Genomic DNA, 20,139 nt, shown 5'->3' with positions numbered 1-20,139 from the left:
TCTATAGCGGAGTCATGTTAGGCAAGATATCCTAATTGATTTGAGATTGGCCTCCCCAGTTTTGCTTGCTATATTTCCCTTCAATTCTTCAAGTTAAGTTTTAGTAAATAAACGTGCCTTGACATCTGGTTTCCCATTTTCTGGAACCCTACTAGCCGATTGACAGTGACTGTGATTGACAGTAATGACTATTGACACACTTGTTGTTGTGGAGATTTGGCAGCGTTGCTATTTCCCTTTAAAGTTTAGTTTCCATTTGGCGGATGACGGAGCGTCATAAATCAGGCAGAGCGACGTAAGAGGAAAATTAGAATTTCGTAGCCCCGTTGGGAAAATTTGTTAGTTTTCCATGTTTTAGTATCCGAGCAGTATCATTTTGCTGTGGTATTGCGGAATTTCTATTTTGATAGAGTTAGGCTCCGCGTAGTTTGCACTAAGAGTCAGGGTCAGAAGAAGTTTGAGTAAGGCCCCGTGCACACCGAAATTCTCCAACTTTACGAAAAGTGTAGGATGATGTGCCTTATCAAAAGCTTTTATAAAGTCGGTGTACACGGCACAAGTTTCCAGACCCCTATCCATACTTTCGTTTATACTCTGAATAAATCGTATTAAGTTGGTTATTATCGATCTTTTTTGGAAAAAGCCATATTGGCCAACATCAATAGCTTCTTTGACCTTAAAGAATAATTGTTTTAACAGCAAAGATTCAAATAGTTTGCCAAAGTGGCTAAGTAGAGAAATAGGCCTGTACAAAAGTTTTTTCTCCAGACTTAAATACTGGCACAATTTGAGCTGTTTTCCAAATATTGGGAAAAATGCCGATGGATAAACATTGATTATACAAAATATGCAAAGGCTCGCACAAGCTAGGACAGGATTCGTTTAATATTTCGGAGGGACATCCTCGTTCTGCCCATACCCTTTTTGCTATTTCCCTCTATTTTTTCTTTTAATATTAGTTGAAATCTATGGTATTTTTCGTTGTGTTTCATCATTATGTACTACATCTCATACATGTTTCAAATGCTTTTAGTTTATTTATAGTGCTAATCTTCAACGTCCAGCCTTCCATATTATACAACAATATGGACCAAACGTTTGTAAATATAATTGAAATGAGAGTCAAAGTTCGTAAAGACGTTTTTGAATCTCATGAATAAGCTCCTCGATTTTTCTATCCAGTATTTAATTTCTACGACTGAAAACCCAGATAGTTAAACATTTTTACTTATTCTGTCTTCACTATTCTCTGAGAGTCTTGCATTTTGGAAATCAGTTAATTTTCGGGTGATAACTAGAAACTTTGTATTTTTGATGTTGATGTTAATAAGTCGGCGGTGCATTTCAACTATATTTAGGAGCCTTTGGAGGTGATTCTTATTATCTATCAGGACTGCATCATCTGCATACCGTATAATGTTGATCTGTTTGCAATTTACGTTATTCTTCAAGAACTTTTTGGAAGATATTTTAAGAGTTAATGTTAAACAAAAGTGTGGAGAGGATATATCCGTTTTATACTTTTATATATTCTATGCACCGTTGTTCGTTGTCAAATCTAACTGCAGCTGAATGGTTTCAGTACAAGTTTAAGTACAGCGTATGCCTTCTTGATCTTTGTCAAGTCGCCTCAGTGACTTTTAGATACTCATAATATATTCTTTTCACATACTTTGCATTGAAATATAAAAGATGCTACACAAAAGTATCCGAATTTTATATTCAATATGGCAGTACCATTTGAAATAGGTACCTAATCATCAAAAAACACTCCTAAATATTTTATATTATTGACGCGGTTAATTTTTAAGCTTGTATAAATACTCCATTCCAAGGTCTTTCTGCTATGATTATTTATGTCCTTACCTTATATAAACATTCAGTCACTCTCAACTAACTGTATTGATTTGCTATAAGTAGGTTAAACTATGACGTGATTTGTTTAACCAAAACATAGTTGCATAAGATATCGATACTGATGCCATTGCCATTAATTGATATAATCAGACATAACAAACATGGCACACATGGTGGAGGTGTTGCTTTCTATAAAAGGTATTTAATAGCATGCCTAGAGTTAAAACTTACATTCAAAAGCCAAGATTTTCTGATAGGTATGATTAACTGATAGTAAGTACAGAGTATTTTATTAAAATTAAAAAAAAAATTAGAGCGCGTTTCTTTATTTAAAAATAAAAAATAATACCTATGCCTATAAATTTACATATTTGCAAATTTACGATACTTAAATCAAAAAAGATATGTCGAAGTTGTTTGATACGCGAAATTTAAATTTTGGTTTTGGCTCTTTTGATGCGTCATACCTTTTTTAGGTTAGCTTGCGTATTTTGATCGAAGTCGCTTTAATAATAAAGTAAATGCAGAATTTAACTAGCTTAGATTTGATTTTTTTAAATTTCAAATTAAATGAAATTACTTACAAGCTTAAATAATTATGCTGGTTCAATATGAACAGAACTCTGAAAACACTACTTGGCATGTAGATTCAAAATATAAATTAAACCCGAAGTATCGGCCTCAAAAAAGTTATAGTTTAAAACAGATACATGTTTCGTTTTAAACAAAGCATCATCAGTCCCAAAAAAAAATATACAGGACACATATTGATACTCGCTTACCATAATATTTTTGTGAAAACTATACATAAACAATGGATATAAACCAATAAATTCCAAAAGTAAAATATATAAAAATAATGAGAACCAAAAATTCATCTAGAACTTAAACCTACGTTTTTATCACTAACGGTATTGGTACAACTTAAAAATCAATATAATAGAAAATAAATTTCTAAGACTTTCTTCAATTATCTTAAAGATGCTTACTAGTTAGCGAAACACGTGTAGAAGTTTAATTATTTATTTTTTTTAACATTTTTGCAATAAACATTCAGGTAAATAATCCTTGGCTTATATTTAACCCACCTAAAATTATCTCAAAGTTTATTCTTCATAGTCGCTCTGTATAATAAAACTATATTTTTGATTTTAATGTTTTTCTCTTATTCATACGAGGGTGGTCCCAGAAGTCCCGGCCTGACCTAGAGATGTCGGTAGTAGTTTGAAACATATCAGTGTATTAGAAAGTATACAATCTATAAAGCATATGTTTCAAGTTTGAAGATGCCACGTTGTTTAATATTTGTTTGGCAGTCATCAATAGTAAACGTTTTCAGTGAATTTGTGAAAATGGAGAAAATTGGTCATCATTATGTGATACAATACTTTTATTTGAAAGGCCTCAGCCTAACCAATATAAAAGCTGAACTGGATTCTACTCTGGGTGAGTCTGTTCTTTCGTTAACAACAGTAAAATATTGGGTAGCAGAGTTTAAACGAGGCCGTACGAGCTGCCAAGACGAGCATCGCAGTGGTCGACCAAATGAGTTGACGACTCCAGAAATTTTAAAGAAAATTCACAAAGCGGTACTGGATGATTGTCGAATGAAAGTGCGTGAGCTAGCGGACATAGTAGGCATTTCAAAAAGTGCGGTACATCGCATATTAACTGAAAATTTTAACATGAGAAAGCTGTGTGCAAGATGGGTGCCGCGTTTGCTCACACTCGAGCAAAAACAGTGTCGTGAAGATGTTTCAATTAAGTGTTTAGCGAAATTTAATAGCAACAAAGCAGAATTTTTGCGTCGTTTCATAACCATGGGTGAAACATGGGTCCAGGCTCCAAAGAAGGCGAAAACCGTTTCATCTGCAGACAAGGTCATGGCGTCGGTTTTTTGGGATGCGCGAGGGATAATTTTCTTTGACTATGTTAAAAAAGGTAAAACTATCAACGGCGAGTATCATGCGAATTTATTGCAACGTTTGAGCGAAGAAATCAAGCAAAAACGACCGCATTTGTTTAAGAAGAAAGTGTTGTTTCAATCAAGACATTGCACGAGCTCACAAATCCGTTATTGCAATGGCCAAAATTAATGAATTAAAGTTTAAATTGCTACCTCATGCACCCTATTCGCCAGATTTAGGCCCCTCAGATTATTTTCTGTTTCCAAACTTAAAAAACTGGGTCAGTGGTCAAAGATTTTCCAACGATGAAGAAGTGATGTCTGCAGTTAATGGCTACTATGAGGCGCAAGACAGTTCTTATTATAAATATATTAAATGTTCTTATTTTCGTGTTTTCTTTCTTGGATCGGGTACTTCTGGGACCACCCTCATATAAGATCCTTACACAAAAAAAATACACACTCTTCCTTGACTTACTATAAAAAAATTTACGAAAGCAAAAAACTTCTTGGTGCCCAACTATTAATTAACATAAATGTTTTTGGGCTACAAAATGCTTTCGAAGGCCTTAAGTATAAAGTATAAAGATTAATAATATCTTATAGAACAATTTTTCTTTTAAGTAAGTTTACGGTGCTGTGATAAGTTTGAAAGTTTAATTTTTTAAGTCTTATATTTTACTTATTATGCACCAGTATGCGTTCAAAGGTATGCAGTAAAAAAATTATAATAAAAAAATAGGCATGATAATACGTTTTGCGTAAAATGATTATATATTTACGCGTTTAAGAAATTTTAACATAAGATAACATTTTTTTAGTGTAATATTAATCCTTAATATAAATAGTAAACATATAAAGATTACGAGAAAAATTATATTTGCTCACGATAATTTTGTTAATTTAAAGCTTTGGAAGTCATAAGATGATAAATATTGCAATGAAATAACCCGGAGAAACTCCATAACTTATACAAGATAATTCAGCGATATACTATTATATATTGGAAGGCATAAGAATTTCTTTAAAAAGAGATTTTAGGCCAGAAACAATTTAGAAGTTTGTCAAATTTATTTTTAAAGCAGATAATTTAATCTAATCAAAAATAACTAATCAAAATTAAAGCCCTCGTAAAAAAGATTGAAAAAAATAGAAACTGGGGTCGAACAATACCTTAAAGAAAACGTCATTTAATTCTTTTGAAAGTGGTCTTTGCTTTCCTAAAATCAGACTATCCTCTTGGAAAATATAAAGGCTAAATTGTTAAAACCATATTTTCAAAAGTCCTTTTTTGTACTTAATTATAAATAAATAAAATATTTAAATAAAAAACCTACTTTATAAGTGACGCAAATTTTACCTCCTTTATCTCCATACACTCACACAAATTCACTCCAGATTGTTGCCAAATAGTGGATGCAGTAAATGCTATATTAATATTTTGGTAATAAAATTAAGATTAGAACTGATAAGTAAGATAACAGTACAGTAGCTTTTAAAATAAATAATAACTAGAAATTTAGCAAAGAATTACAACCATTACCAAATTTTTATTACATTTTTCTGATAACATACTTCCATCTTGTATGTAGAGACATATATAATAATATGTTACACGACTGTCGGATGACAAATTTATTTATTTTTTCTTTTTTTCATTATTGTGCAGTCGTACGACGGTAGATGTATTTATCACATTAGGTTAAGGTGAATTAAGGATGAATATTAAAAACAGAAAAAGAAATGGAACTTTTTGCTGAAATATTATCACACACAGGTGATACCTAGGCGTAAAAAAAATAAATGTAGTAATAAAATTTTTTTGTTTGTTCAGAACACATTCTGTTAATTTATAATCTTAATTTTAATAAACATGGTAGAGAGCTAGAATTTACTGATCCCTTCAAACAATTAAATAATTGCTAAATGTTGTCACCGATTTAAAAAAAATGTAAGGATATATAGAGAATTTAAAAAAAAATAAGGCTTCATTTTAAAAGTACGGATAGAAAATAAATTACTTTAATGACTTTGGGGGTGTCATCCTTTGTCCTTATTGTCGTTTCACTTTTTAAAAGACAATTGTTGAGAATTATTTATTATTTTTTTTAATATTTTTTGTACAACTAGTAGTTTATGTATAAAATTAAAATAAAAAATATACACCTTTTTTCCAGATTAGAATTCTAATAAAAAAATAGTGCAAGGATTGTCCGACCTTTTTGGGATAATTAATCGACACTCTTAACAAAAAACATTCTTAGACAAATAGGTGTATGTAAATATAAATTTAGTCGACGTTTTGATCGACTCAATTTTCATCATTAGGACAAGAAAAATGTATGTTGCTAAAGAATATATTCCTAGACAAAATATATAGGAACACACTTGTATGTACTGCAAAACAAAATTTTAAAAATATCGCATTAAGTATCTCCGATGTTAGTAAAATAGTTAGCAAATTTAAGAAACACATATTTAAATAAATAAATTTTTTCTACCTAAAATATAATGAAAAAGACATAAGTAAATTGCACTTTTCTTAAATGTACATATATTTTTTTATTTGGCTTTTTTGTTTTTGCATGAAATGCAGATATATAATTTATCTGGTGTTTTTCATATTACATAGTAGTTTTATATTACCTGGTATTTTAATATACATTTAATGTAATAACTGGACAATTTAGCATCTCAGGTAAAAACGTTTTTTTATTTACTTTTTTAATCTGCATTAAGAATCTTATAATTTAAAGTTTAGCTTTTTATACATTTTTCTATTGTTTGTTTTCTTTATTTATTAATGTTTGGCATATATTAATTAAGCCTGAGAACAAATGCATCTATTTTTGAAAATTAATATTAAATAAATCTCGAGACTAATCATTATCTTTCATCAATTACGTTAGCTCTCATATGCACTTTCAGCTGTAGTAATGATAAAAACATTAACCATAAATCTTACTTAAAACACTTTAAACATCACCTTTCTAAAGCTACACTTAAAAGGTAGCCTCACCTGTCTGCAAACTGTCCAGTTATTCAAATAAATTACGCCCCCGCGTTCCCCATTTTAATTCAAATCGTCGAGTGTTCTTTGTGTACTCAAAATCGCAATGCATTTGGCCTTTTAAAGCCCGTAAAAGCGGTAGCCGAATAACTCATGCTCTTTCTCGTTTTCAGGAAATCGCCGCCATCCTTATCAGTTTTGATCGGCACGCGGAGTGGCAGAGCAAGGAGGTCAAGATCAGGTCTGTATTCGAAATTAGCTTAGCTAGTTGAAGTAGTTTCCTTAGTTTCCTATTCATAGCTTTTATGTTGTGGCCCGCGTACACGAAGGAATTTAGGCAAATTTAAACGGCCTTTTGGGTATTAAAGTTAGATAAACGGTGAAAATTTGTATGCTCGGTACGGGCGTTATCGGTTTCTAGTGGTTTATTTCATTTTTTTATATATCAAAGAGGTCGAATAATGAACACCTTTGAGAAATTATGCCAACAACTAAATAATGACATTTAGATTTTAGATGTGACCCAATGGCAATATAATTTAAAATAAGCTGTATTTTTATTTTATTGACATCAGAATTGGATAGTGAGTCCTACACGATACAACAAGATTTAATTCTAATAACTTGGGTCTATGCATCCCCACGAGTGCGCTTACGAAACCTTCAAGAATATTACTAAGGAAAAGCTGTTTAATAAATTAGTTAAAACGTTTTTATTGAGCAAGGCTTATTTTAGCTTATATGAATGCTAGCCCTTATAAACTAGAGACTACTGTAATGAAACACTTGTTTTGCTGTTTATGTTTATATGTTAATTTTTTTTGCCAACAACTACATGTTAACATACTTGTCCACTTTTTTATGTTATTTATGATCAGTCATTTGATTGATGATGCACTTAACGTTAATACTTGTATGCCTTGGTAAATCGATTTAAATTTTAAAAAATGTCTGATTTTGTGATGGTTTTATTATTTTAGACAATAAATCATTTTTTGAACTTACAAATTTAAAATGAAAAGATTAAAAGTGCTAAAAGTCGTAAGTTCGAATTTTCCAAAATGCTATAACTTTTTAATATACAGGGTGTTAATTTAAAAAGGTACTACCCTCTATATTTCTGCCCCTATACAAAATTTAAAAATTTCCAAAAACACTTTAATTTTTTTTTTGAGGGGGACATTTTTTAGGTTAGTTTTTAATCAAATTGCAGCAGCCCCCTGGCAAAAGCGGACATAACCTTTAAAATCTTAAATGGAAAGGGGAGTCGAGTGATACCTTATTTTAAAGGTCTTTTAATTACCTTTTCAAAATACTATATAGTGGACCTTTTAATTGAGAAGTTCGCGAAAAATCAAGCAAACATGATAGATTTCCCTAACTAGTACCACCGTCTATAGATTACAACATAGTTGTAATCTATAGACGGTGATAGTACTCGCGTGGTGATCACTTTAGTAACGATTGACTAATTAGTTAAAAAAACTCAAAAAAGTCAAGCGTTGCGCGCTCTTAAGTATTTTTTTTTAAAATCTTGAGCAAAGAGCGGAAATTATTCTTATGTATGGATAAAGTCAAAGATGCGCACAAAGAAGGGCAGCGTTATTTAACGAAAGACATCCTAATAGTCAATTAAATCATAAATATGTTTTAAAATTAATTGCTGAATTTATGGAAACTGGTTCGGTTACAAACAAAAAAGAGGTAAACGTCTTGTTTTGCATGAAGCTGCATAACTGGAAGTTTCAGGCATCTTTAATGCAGAGCCCTCTAGTTCACTTTGCAGTGAAGCCAGATAGGAATGTCTTACGAAACAGTAAGAAAAGCACTAGAGTTACATCAATTTCATCCGTATAAAATGGAAATTCTTCAACAGCTTTTTAATGACGTTTTTGATAAAAGAATTGAGTTTTGTGAAAAAATTACTAATTTTATAACCGAAAACCAAAATATTTTACAGATTATATTTTGCTTTACTGATCTTCATGAAGTGTTAATTTTTTTATATGGAAATGTCAACAAACACATTTTTTGCTACTGGAGTAATGAAAATCCGCGAATTTTTAGAAAAGGTCACACGCAGGTCCAGAGAAGATAAATGTTTGGGCTGGTATTCTTAGAAATTCTATTATAGAACTATTATTTATTAAAGAAAATCTAACTGGTAAACTCTTGCTGAAAGAGACAATAGACCCCTTAATAACATCTAGATTAGAAAATTAAACTGATGCAGCAGGTAACATAATTTTGCAAGAGAATTTAATATACTTTCAACAAGATGCAGCTCCACCACACTATTTTTTTCTGGTTCTCTAATCGGACACTCTCTAGTGGTTAAATGATAGATTTCGTGCAAATAGATTGGTCGACGGGGAGCAATTGAATGGCCATCACGATCATTGGATTTATGACCTTTAGATTTTTTATAGGAGCATTTAAAATCAATTGTTTTTAAAACACAACCTATCAATTTAGAAGATTTAAAAAAAAAGAATCACAGCTGCGTGTAGAGAAATCTAGGCAGAAGTTTTTCAAAATGTAAGAAAGGAGATTGAGAGCAGACTTTATTGCTGTTTGAAAAAAAAATGGACAACATTTTGATCATTTTGTAAATTAATTTACCTTTTATTACTGTTTTATATTCTATTTTATTACAATAGCTATTATTTAAGAAAATAAATATCTTTACGGTTTTAATTTGTTTTTTATAAAGTATTAACAAAAAAAAATTATGTGGTATCTTTGAAAAGGTAATTAAAAGACATTTAAAATGAGGTAAAAATGTCCCTCTCAAAAATAAATTTTACGTGTTTTTGAAAATTTTTAAATTTCATAAAGGAGCATAAATATAAAGGGTGGCACCTTTTCAAATTGACACCCTGTGTACCTATTTAACTATATTCTAGTTAATACTGTCATATTTAAAAAACTAATGTTACCGCTATTTTCCCCTTTCAACTCTGCAGAAACTACAGGAAAACCTTTGTTACTGTTTGAATGGATTGTGATGGAACATATGAGTCAAAATAAAATAAGAGATCTTGAGTTTAGTTGTGGGATGGGATCGAAGGAATAAAAACAAACGTCACTTTATGTACTGGCCAACGTTTCGCAATAATTTTATTGCTTCATCAGGGCCCTAAGGTAACAAAAAAGACACATGACATAAGATGCCACTTTTATCCATCCGGCCTAATACATCGCTAGACCTTGAAACAGTTGTTTTTCTTTTTAATTTTTGTATTAAGAATAATTATTTCCAACATGGTGAAAATTTCTATACCCAAATTTTTGGCCTAGGAATGGGAAACTGCATGTCCCCAATATGCTCAGACATTGTAATGGCACAACTACAAGATCAGTGAATTTCTGAACTATCTTTTAATGTACCTTTTTTCTGTAGGTACGTTGATGACATAATCACGGCAATTCCAAATAAAAAAGGAAACGATATTCTATCAGTCTTCAATAGTTTCCATCCACGTTTGCAATTCACTATCGAACAAGAAATTAACTGTAGTCTTCCATTTTTGGATGTTAAAGTCATAAGATCCACAGATGGTACCATAAAAACAGATTGGTATCAAAAACCAATTTTTTCAGAACGCATTTTAAATTATTTTTCAGAACATCCTATGACACACAAAATAAATGTAATAAAAAACCTAAAACATCGGTGCTTGAGACTTTCTAGTCCAGAATATCATAAAAAAAACCTTCATTATGTTCAGACAATTTTAAAGAAAAACAACTACCCCCTATCAATTATTAAAAAAATAATTAACGACACCGAGAACATTACTCAAAATATTACACGAAACAATGAAAATAATCAATTGGCTTATTTCAAGATTCCTTACATTAACACACTTTCTCATAAAATTAAAAAGACCATACAATCAAAATCTGATGTTATTAAAATCTCAGAAAGAAGTGAAAACTCGGTAAGAAAACATTTCTTTACGAAGCTTAAAACTAAAGACGCCTTTGATTTACATTCTAACATTATTTATAAAATACCTTGCTCTGGGTGTGATATGTGTTACATTGGTCAGACGGGTAGATATTTGAGGCACCGCCTATACGAACATGAGTATGATTGTAAGAATTTAGCCCTTAAAAAAACCCTACTGCTTTAGCTGAGCACAAAATGAATACAGGACACAATTTTAATTTTGGCAAGACTACAATTATGGGCCAACAGCAGCTTTTTAAAAAGAGACTTCTAGCCGAAATGATAAACATAAAAAAACATAATAATGCGGTAAATAAAAGAACGGATATAGACAATCTAAGTTCTTCTTATTTTAATCTAATAGATCAAATCAAAATGTAAACTTTGGGACTGTTTTGGTTCTTATCACTAAAAAGAATACGTCTATTGTGTTCTCGCATACCCGGTTTTTCTGGCTAGATGCTAAATTATTATTGTACACCGTAGAATTAATTTTAAAGCAACTGTCTGTGATATAACCCATCATTTTAAACCGTTTTTGTTAAAAAAAAAAAAAAAAATATTTTATATATTCTATGTTACCTGTGTGTCCTGTAAACATGATTTTTTATGACAAGCAAAATCACACTGTTACGTAAGCAATTTTATCATTTTTTTTTTTTTTGTTTTTTTTTGTTGTTGTGTATTTTTTTTTTAATTCAAATCTAAGATTTTGTTGTTTTTTTTTTGTTTTTCTGTTTTTTTCTTTTTTTGGTGGTATCAACATAACCCCAAAAAGTTAAATTTTGTTTATATATAATAATCCTTTTTTATTGTGTCTTTTTTGTTAACTTAGGGCCCTGATGAAGCAATAAAATTATTGCGAAACGTTGGCCAGTACATAAAGTGACGTTTGTTTTTATTCCTTCGATCCCATCCCACAACTAAACTCAAGATTTCAAACCTATAGGATCGCAACTAGAATTTATTGAATAAAATAAGAGTAGTGAGTAGTCTACAGAATAGAAACTTACCACCAACTGACCCAATGACACAGTTTTGAAAAAGATAAAACCAGAAAGTAAGAAGACATAAGATAATTTATTTATGTTATCAATTTTACATTTTACATACGCCAAAAATCATTAAATCTATATGTATCATAATAAAATATTATTATTAAGCAATTAAGCGTAAAGCTGTTAAACACTACTTTAAAATTAAAAACATATTACAAACTATGCTAAATTACTCAAAAACTACAAATAGAAATAATTTAAATGGCGAATTGCTAATACCCATACTTGAGTTTCAAATACTCAGTCTCTGAAACAAAATATTGTGAATTATGAGCTCTTTAACTTCTTTTTAATATAGTATTAATAAATTTTGCCCCATTGAATTCCAGCCCGGATTGACACTTTTCGAGATAGCAAAAAGCCGATCTTATGTAATCACCATAACGCGCTTTATGATCAGGAATGTCATGATGTATTGTGAAATTATTAAAATTTTGCTTAATTTAAGCAGGACGTTTATATATAAATAAGAAAGGAACTGCCAAGATATTAAGATTTCGAAAATCATTTTCGCAACCTTCTTGATATCCAAGGCCTTCCGAGATTCTGACTGCTCTCCTTTGTAAAACAAACATGCGTTTTGATGAACTGGCATTATCCCAAGCTACTATCCCATATGTTATTATTAACTGGAAGAGATAGCAACCAGGAGTTTCTAGAGATACCGAAAAAGTCAGGTTTTTCAAGAGGTAACCGGTACTTCTTCATTTTTTCTAGATAGTCTCAATCTGAACATAAAAATTGAAGGGTTTTCTCATTATCGGTGTCATGGATGTCTCTGAGCGAGAAAACGATTTTTTTAGCAGCAAATATCTTTCAGCCTCTCTAGCCGTCAACCCCACGTGCTCTCTCCTGAACCTCGATTCCGTCATTACTTTCAGCTATGGTGGTTATGTCATCGGCAAATCTGAATCAGGTTCAGATAGAGGTAGATCATTAACGTATATTGAGAAAAATAGAGGTCCTAAAATTAGACCTTATGGTACTCCAAGACTGACTATCTTTTCCGCCAATGACAGACTCTCCAGCCTGACCGTTTGTGGCCTTTCTTTAGAATGTGAGATTAGTTTAACACTGTTGCTATCAAAGTTGTAGCATATGAGCTTATTTATGTCTCACAAGTCATGTGGGACATAGTCAAAGGCTTTACTAGGGTCAAAAAACTGTGTGACATTATAATCATCCCTCTCGGCATTCATCAGGAGACCAAATTGACCATGCGTAAAAATGCCATTGTTTTGAAAGTAGTCAAAAATCCACTCTTCCATTTTGAAAATATTGGAAGTAGAGAAATGGACCTGTAGCTTGACATATTTAATTCAGTTTTGATAGAGATAGGAAAATAATGTATTTAATGATCTTAATGATATAAACTGTTGAATCAAGAACATCTGTACTTTTTTTAATCTTAATGTTTGCGATGATATTATAAACTTCAATTTCTGAGACAGGACTAAAAGAAAATTTGTTATTGGATATAATAAAGTATTTAATACTTTTTAATGGATCAGGGTTGGAAGCAGCAATATCAGTGGGTATTGTGCTAAAACCGGCTGTCTGTATCTGTCTGGGTCTTTTTAAATGGTTTTTACATCTGCCCTTTGACCGTTAATAATTCTCCTCATTTATTTAAAAGGGTTTTTTGCACTATTATTAAGATTGTTATTAGCTTCGATTCTAGCATGTTTTAGAGCACACCGATAACAAAAGGATCTCAACTACAAAAATGTATGTAGAAATTGTAATCTGTCTATCATTTGTCTTAAGGTATCTGTGAACCATCCGACCTAACTAGTAGGATTTTTTTGGTTTTTTATGTTTTTTCTAGAAAAATTTTTAGATAAGAATGCTTCAACTGATTAATTAATATGATAAACTTTCTTTAACTGCTATACCAGTGGTCTTAACAAATTCTGAGGAAAGAGACCCTAAAATATTATAGAATTTAGTAAACTGTTTCTATGTAATAGAACAAAATCCTTTGTTTAGCCCTACGGGAACAATTTAATTTACGACTGGCATGATCTAAGAGTGCAGTCTTTACAACTTCCTCTTTTGCATTTTCATAGGAAAAATCTATACAGACATTGTCTCATGTGATGGCAAAAAGAACATTTCCTTAAAAATTTTCATCTAAATCTCCTACCAATACAATGTCCCCTTTAGCTGCTACTTACTGTAGAGCAGCCTTTAGCGTTAGGTGTAGTTTTAAGAATACAAGAGCCTAAACTGTATTAAGATACTTCCACCTAACTATTTTCGGGCAGTAAGGTATCCAGTTTTCCTCTTTCAGCCAGGGTTCAGTTACGGCCAAGATACCAAAGCTTCTATCTATTAGAAAACCGCCCAGTTTTCGAGTTTTGTTCCTTAAGGATCTTATGTTACAGTGTAGAAGGCTTGTTTTGCCACAGGTTGTCCATGCTCTATTTTCTGCAACTGGCTTTTTGAAATTTATTTTATATAAAATTTCTATAAATTTAATTTTCTAAATGAAGTAAGAGTTCATAAACCAAAAAGGTAGAAAGTCTTTACGATAGCATAGAGGGTAAGATAGGGCTTGAAAATGTTTTAAAGAGAAGTAATTTAAAAAAGATCTAATTTATTTAATAATTAAAAAAGTCTCTAATTAATGGCTATCTAGTTTTGTATTATTAAAAGTTTGTTTTATATTTATACTGGTTTAATTTTACTCGAGGATACAAGCAAATTAAAAAAAAACACAGATTTTAACCGACTAAGGCTGTTAATGCATAACAAAAATGGATTCGATAATAATTTTTTTCTGATTTTTAAAATAATTGATATAAAGTTTCATGATTCAATTAAATGAATTTTATAAATCAAAATATTTAATTCCTCTTATTATTACAAAAAATTAAATAGATATTTTTTTAAATTATTGTCTAAATAAAATTAATATGAAGGTAATTTTCGTAATTTTTTTTAATAATTAATTTTAAAATTATATTAATTGAATTTTGAGAACGTAATGAAACATGCCTCAATTATCTAAAAATGCTTTTGAGAGAATCGAGGGAAAGAAGGAGCGGAAGAACACTTAAGAAAAATTATATAAATAGTGTTTAATTATTTTAATGATTAATAATATAAATTTAATACATAAACAAAATGATTTTGATAACCATATATCAAAAGTATTTGATAATTTTTATATATGTGATAAGAAGTGTGAAGATTTATAAAACTAAAAAACAATAAAAAGCATCAATGGAGCAGTTCAATTTTCACCTTTTTTCTTGGTTCAATGTTACGTTTTTTTTTAATTCCAAGAATAAGAAGAGGACAATAAAAAAGGTCTTTTTAGGTCACTCGCTTAATTGGCGTTTAATTTCAAGGATTATTTTTATTGTAGAGCCTTTTTCAGTCTTACAGTTTAAATGGGGATTTTAAGTAGTTTAGTCATTTTAAAATTAAACAATATACCAAGAGACGTAATCAACCCAACAAACTATAAACCATATATATAAAAACATTTATTAAGATATTTACATATATGGGTGCGAACAATATATTTTTTTTAAAAAAGCAAAAGCTTTTATATTAAATAATGAATTTTAAATACCCGTTTACATTGAATGTAGAGTATAAAAAAATGAGTGAGAAGCACATCCAACTGACACCCGCAAAAACCGGTTATTTTAATAAACAACACCATTCTGATTACAATTCGAACACATTATGTTATATGTTAAATAATTTTGAACGAACATCAAACCATAATTTTCATTTTCCCGTTTCCCGGTAGCTAAATCGGGATTTTTGTTTTTGCCCGAGCATTTTTGGATATTACTGAATACGCGAAGCGGAATATTTAAAAAGCAAATAGGATGATGCTCCCATCCGAACCCGTTTAGTAGTCCGGTTGTACGGCTTGGTGCCCGAGGGAATCGTTTTGATTCGCTTGATAATGCCCGATGCCTATATGTATAATGGTTTTTGCTCTCTTCCAAAGTAATTTGCTAGTAACAGTTCCCTTTGGTATTATTTATTTTGGGTTGCCGAATGGATTCTGTTATGGTAAAAGGTATTTAATTTATATAATGTAGGATCTTCCTATGTAAAAGTTCATTAAGGTAGTTTGTCTTATAGCATCGTTATATTTTTATTAAAATTAATTATTAATATTTTTTATGTTAGAATATAATAAGCAAGTTTAAGAATTTTTTTATATAAGTTTTATTAGCTTTAAATTAAATAGAGAGGACGTTTGGTGAGTACAACCTTGTGAAATAGTACCCACGAATAAAGCTTGAGCCTCTGAGCCATGTTAATTCAGCGGCACTCTTTTAATTTACAAGAAACTGGCTTAATTTTTCTTATATCATAGAATTATCATATGTGTCCAAAGCCAAATATCTGAGATTTTTGAGTTATGTTATTCAGAAAGGTTATATTCAATATGGTTTCAATATGTCTATATCAAAATGGTTTTCGTAAAAATAAATCTGTAATAACGGACTACGTTGTGTGTGATACATTGGATGGTGGCTCTATTTTTGCCCAATCCTCCAATGCTACTTAGCTGGTTCTTACAAATTTATTGATATTTTAACAAGGCTTCCATACCCAGCGAAAGACCAGTAATTCATCCGTGTAACAAAAAAAAACAAACACTTTCTGGAATAACACCTCTGCATTTATTAACAAAATAGTTCTTAAAGAATTACACAATCTGAATTACGAAACTTAAAGTAATAATCAAATAATCCCAAAAAGGGGGAAAACAGGAAAACAAATTTACTTAGTTGCACAATGTTAAAAATGCAATTAATTGCAAGCAAGAAGAATGGCGCGGACCCAACGTGTTACTGGTGAGACGTGTGTCGCTCGACTCTTTTCTTCTAAATATTATTTTACCGAATTCGACCGTAAACGATTTTTCAGTTCCTTGAATATATAAATGCTTAATCATTTTTTAGATTATCAGTTGGCCTTTATTTTATACTTAATATTGAAAGTTAAAGAAAAGTTGTTTAAATCCTAACATTCTCCCCCCCCTTGAGGCATAAAGTAACAAGTCTCATAAAGCAACGGGCACAATTTTACAATTAGCCGGATGAAAGCCGTGAACATCCTTGGTTTTTATTTTTGCAACGCATAGCTTGCCATCTTTACCTGTGAACAAACACCTCTAATATACGTGCCAGGATCCACTTAAGTGCGATAAGTTATCGTGTTTAACTAACACAATCGAGTTTACTTTTATATTGTTAGTAGCAGAACACCATTTTGTGCGACTCTGCTACCATTCAAATACTCAACTGACCAGCGTTTCCAGAAGGCCTGTTGTACCTTTATACATCTTTGCCAAAATAATAACCTATTTTCTGGTATATCAGATAAATTTCTTTCTGGATAACTGGTTCACGAATCTCCTATTAAAAAATGAGCCCGAGTGAGACAATTAAATTCGTTTGAATTAGATGAAATTGGATACAGAGGTCTCAAATTTAATATTGCCTCTATTTGTATCAGAACCGTAGAAAACTCTTCAAGCGTAAGTTGATTATCTCCGACAATTTTTCGTAAAAACGTCTTAGTAGATTTAATTGCAACTTCCAATAATCCTCCCCAGTGAGGGCTGCTAGGAGGTATGAATTTCCATTCAATTTCCTTAGTAGAAAGAAATTCCTTTAAACAATTTGAATTTCATTTGAAAAACTTATACAGCTGGCGTAATTGATTATTTGCACCTTGAAAGTTTGTGCCATTATGGCTATAGATAGTTATTGGATAACCCTTTCGAGAAATAAATCTTTTTAATGTCAAGAGAAATGCATCAGTAGACAAACTCGAAACCAGTTCAATAATTACAGCTTTAGAGGCCATGCACACAAACAGTGCAATATATGTCTTAGAAATTGCTGCTTTATATACCCTGAGTTGTTTCACAAAAAATGGACCCCCAAAATTCACACCAACTTTTAAGAATGCGCGTGTCATAGAAGAGACCCTATCAGCTGGCAAACAACCCATAAGCTGATTTGAACCTTTAGCCCTAAACCGAAAGCAAATTACACATTCCTTTATTATGAATTTAATGAAATTTAACCCCTTCATCAGTCAATATTTTAATCTTAAATTTAATCAAATCGTTTCAGTTCCAGCGTGCAGAAGTTTCTTATTTCTGTTTCTTATGTTCTAATTTCTATTAGAACATAAGAATTGAACACTTGAATCTTTATGCTGTTTCCTTCTTGATACTGACGGTCCATTTCCTACCTTCAAGCAAGTTCTTTGACAGGTTTTAAACCTAAATTATGTCTGAGGCAACTATACAAACCAATATAGTAACCACGGGACTAAATGAACAACATTAGTCGCCGAAAGTATATTTCTGTATCAAACATCTAATAGTAATCATTTCATCAATTGGTGAATTGATCATCAACTGATATCGTCCTAATGACCTCTTCTATTGCTATTTATGAAGTAGTAGCCGAGAAATAATATTAAAGTACATTTCTCAAAAGGCGAAGTCTAGCTGACTTTAAGGCCAGCTACTCAACATTAACCTTCCCTAAATTAACTAGATTAATTAATAAATTTTATTTAATAATTTTTTAATTTTCTTAAAATAACAATTAATAAATACGATATAATCTAATAGCATAATATTAACAGACTATACCTCAACAACGTCTTGCTGAAAACTAAAAAGTATTTCTTAATTTTTTTTGCGAAATGTAAAAAGATTTTTTAAATTAAAAATATTTGATATACTTATTATACAATGATACTATATATGTAAAATAACGTTGAAAAATTGCCTTGTAATGATTCGGCATAGAAAGAGTATTAGATCTAATAGGTACTATATAAACATCTTGTCAAAACAATAATTTGGATCTTAAATACTGCGGAACAGATGTTTTAAGTAGTTTAAATGCAAATATCAAAAAGTACTGATATGAAAAAGAAATATTAAGCCACTGATGATTTGCAATTGTTGTCTGTCTACAAAACTTAAACATGGATAATATAAAATTAGGCAATAGTATACTTTGGACAAAACATTAGACTCGCAAAGCTTTTTCCGAACTCTAAAATTTAAAATATATTTGTTCGCTTACAGTACCTTTAGCGATAAGTAGCAGACCTTGCATAAGTTAGATATATGTTGGGAAAATCTTGATTGAGAATCCAAACAAACACCCAAATTTCTGAAAGCCTCAGTGAACTTCAACACTTCGCCATTCATTTCAAAGTTAAGGTATTCCTTTAAAATCTCAGAATGTTGCATAGAGGAGAAAAGTAAAACTTTAGCCTTGCCTGCATGTAAAAATAAGTTGTGTTTCTTGCTGTATACGGTGATTTTTCTAAGGTCCGAGCTTACATTTGCTTCAATTTCATAATATTCCAATGGATCAAAAGTATAAATAAGCTGTGTCATCGGCATAACTTTGAGTTTGGGAAGATTCAACAGCTTTGCTTAAATCAAAAGTATACGGCAAAAATGAAAGTGGCCCTAGAATGGAGCCATGTGGCACCCCAGACGCAACTTCTGCATAATCTGATTCACCAGCGGGAATTCTAGCAAAATTGTTTTCTATTATTTAGATAGTTTTCAAAGAGTGAAAGAGAACAATCTCTCAATCCAAAAAACTTAAGCTTAGAAATTAGTAAATCGTGGTCTACGCAGTCAAATGCTCTAGAAAAATCAAGCAATATTAAAATAGTAGCCATACCGCTATCCAGAGCCTTGATTATAAAATCCGTGACATGAAGTAATATTGTGGCTGTTCCATGGCCTGAGCGAAATCCAGACTGATTGCTAGACAATAACCCATTCTCATTTACATACGCAAACAATTGATTATAAATAACCATTTCTAAAATTTTACTAATCACAGATAATAAACTAATTAGTTTTGTTGGAGAATTAACTTTGGGTATCGGACATATTACGACTGTTTTCTGTGAGTGATATGATTTAACAAAAGTGGAATAGTTAGTTTTAACATAGTCAATGTAATTCCGTCTGCTCCAGCAGCGTTTGATTTTAGCTTGCTTATAATAAGCCTAACCTCTTGTGGTGATGGAAGATGAAAATCAAACCTTGCTTTACTGAATCTATTGAAATTACATTATTCAATAAGTTCCCAATCAGCCGAAATGTTAGAAAATGCTGTAAGAAAATAATTATTGATATCATTTGCGTCCTTGAAATTATCCGGTAATTGCGGTTTTGATTTTGGCTATATTCCAGCGATTTTCTAGCGCTTCCAGATAGTAGTCGCATCTTGGGAATTAATAAATTTAAGACAGGCTAATTTCTTTTTTCTTACAGATGTCAACGCAAAATTCCTTAACCTTTTATAATAATTATTCC

General features: G+C 31.0%; 1 protein-coding gene across 9 annotated transcripts in view; it reads left to right on the top strand.

Moving 5' to 3' along the window:
- LOC126742310 (calmodulin-binding transcription activator 2) overlaps positions 1–20,139 on the top strand; it is a 999,827-nt gene that overhangs the window by 864,629 nt on the left and 115,059 nt on the right. For all 9 annotated transcript variants that reach the window (XM_050448959.1, XM_050448952.1, XM_050448953.1 and 6 more), the window contains one exon: positions 6,947–7,014. In XM_050448959.1, the coding sequence (XP_050304916.1) occupies positions 6,947–7,014 (68 nt within the window). The remainder of the gene's footprint in view (positions 1–6,946; positions 7,015–20,139) is intronic.

This window comes from Anthonomus grandis, chromosome 11 (assembly GCF_022605725.1).
Source record: "Anthonomus grandis grandis chromosome 11, icAntGran1.3, whole genome shotgun sequence".
NCBI lineage: Eukaryota > Metazoa > Arthropoda > Insecta > Coleoptera > Curculionidae > Anthonomus > Anthonomus grandis.
Note: the sequence above shows the minus strand (reverse complement) of the source record. Positions and strands in the feature narration are given on the sequence as shown.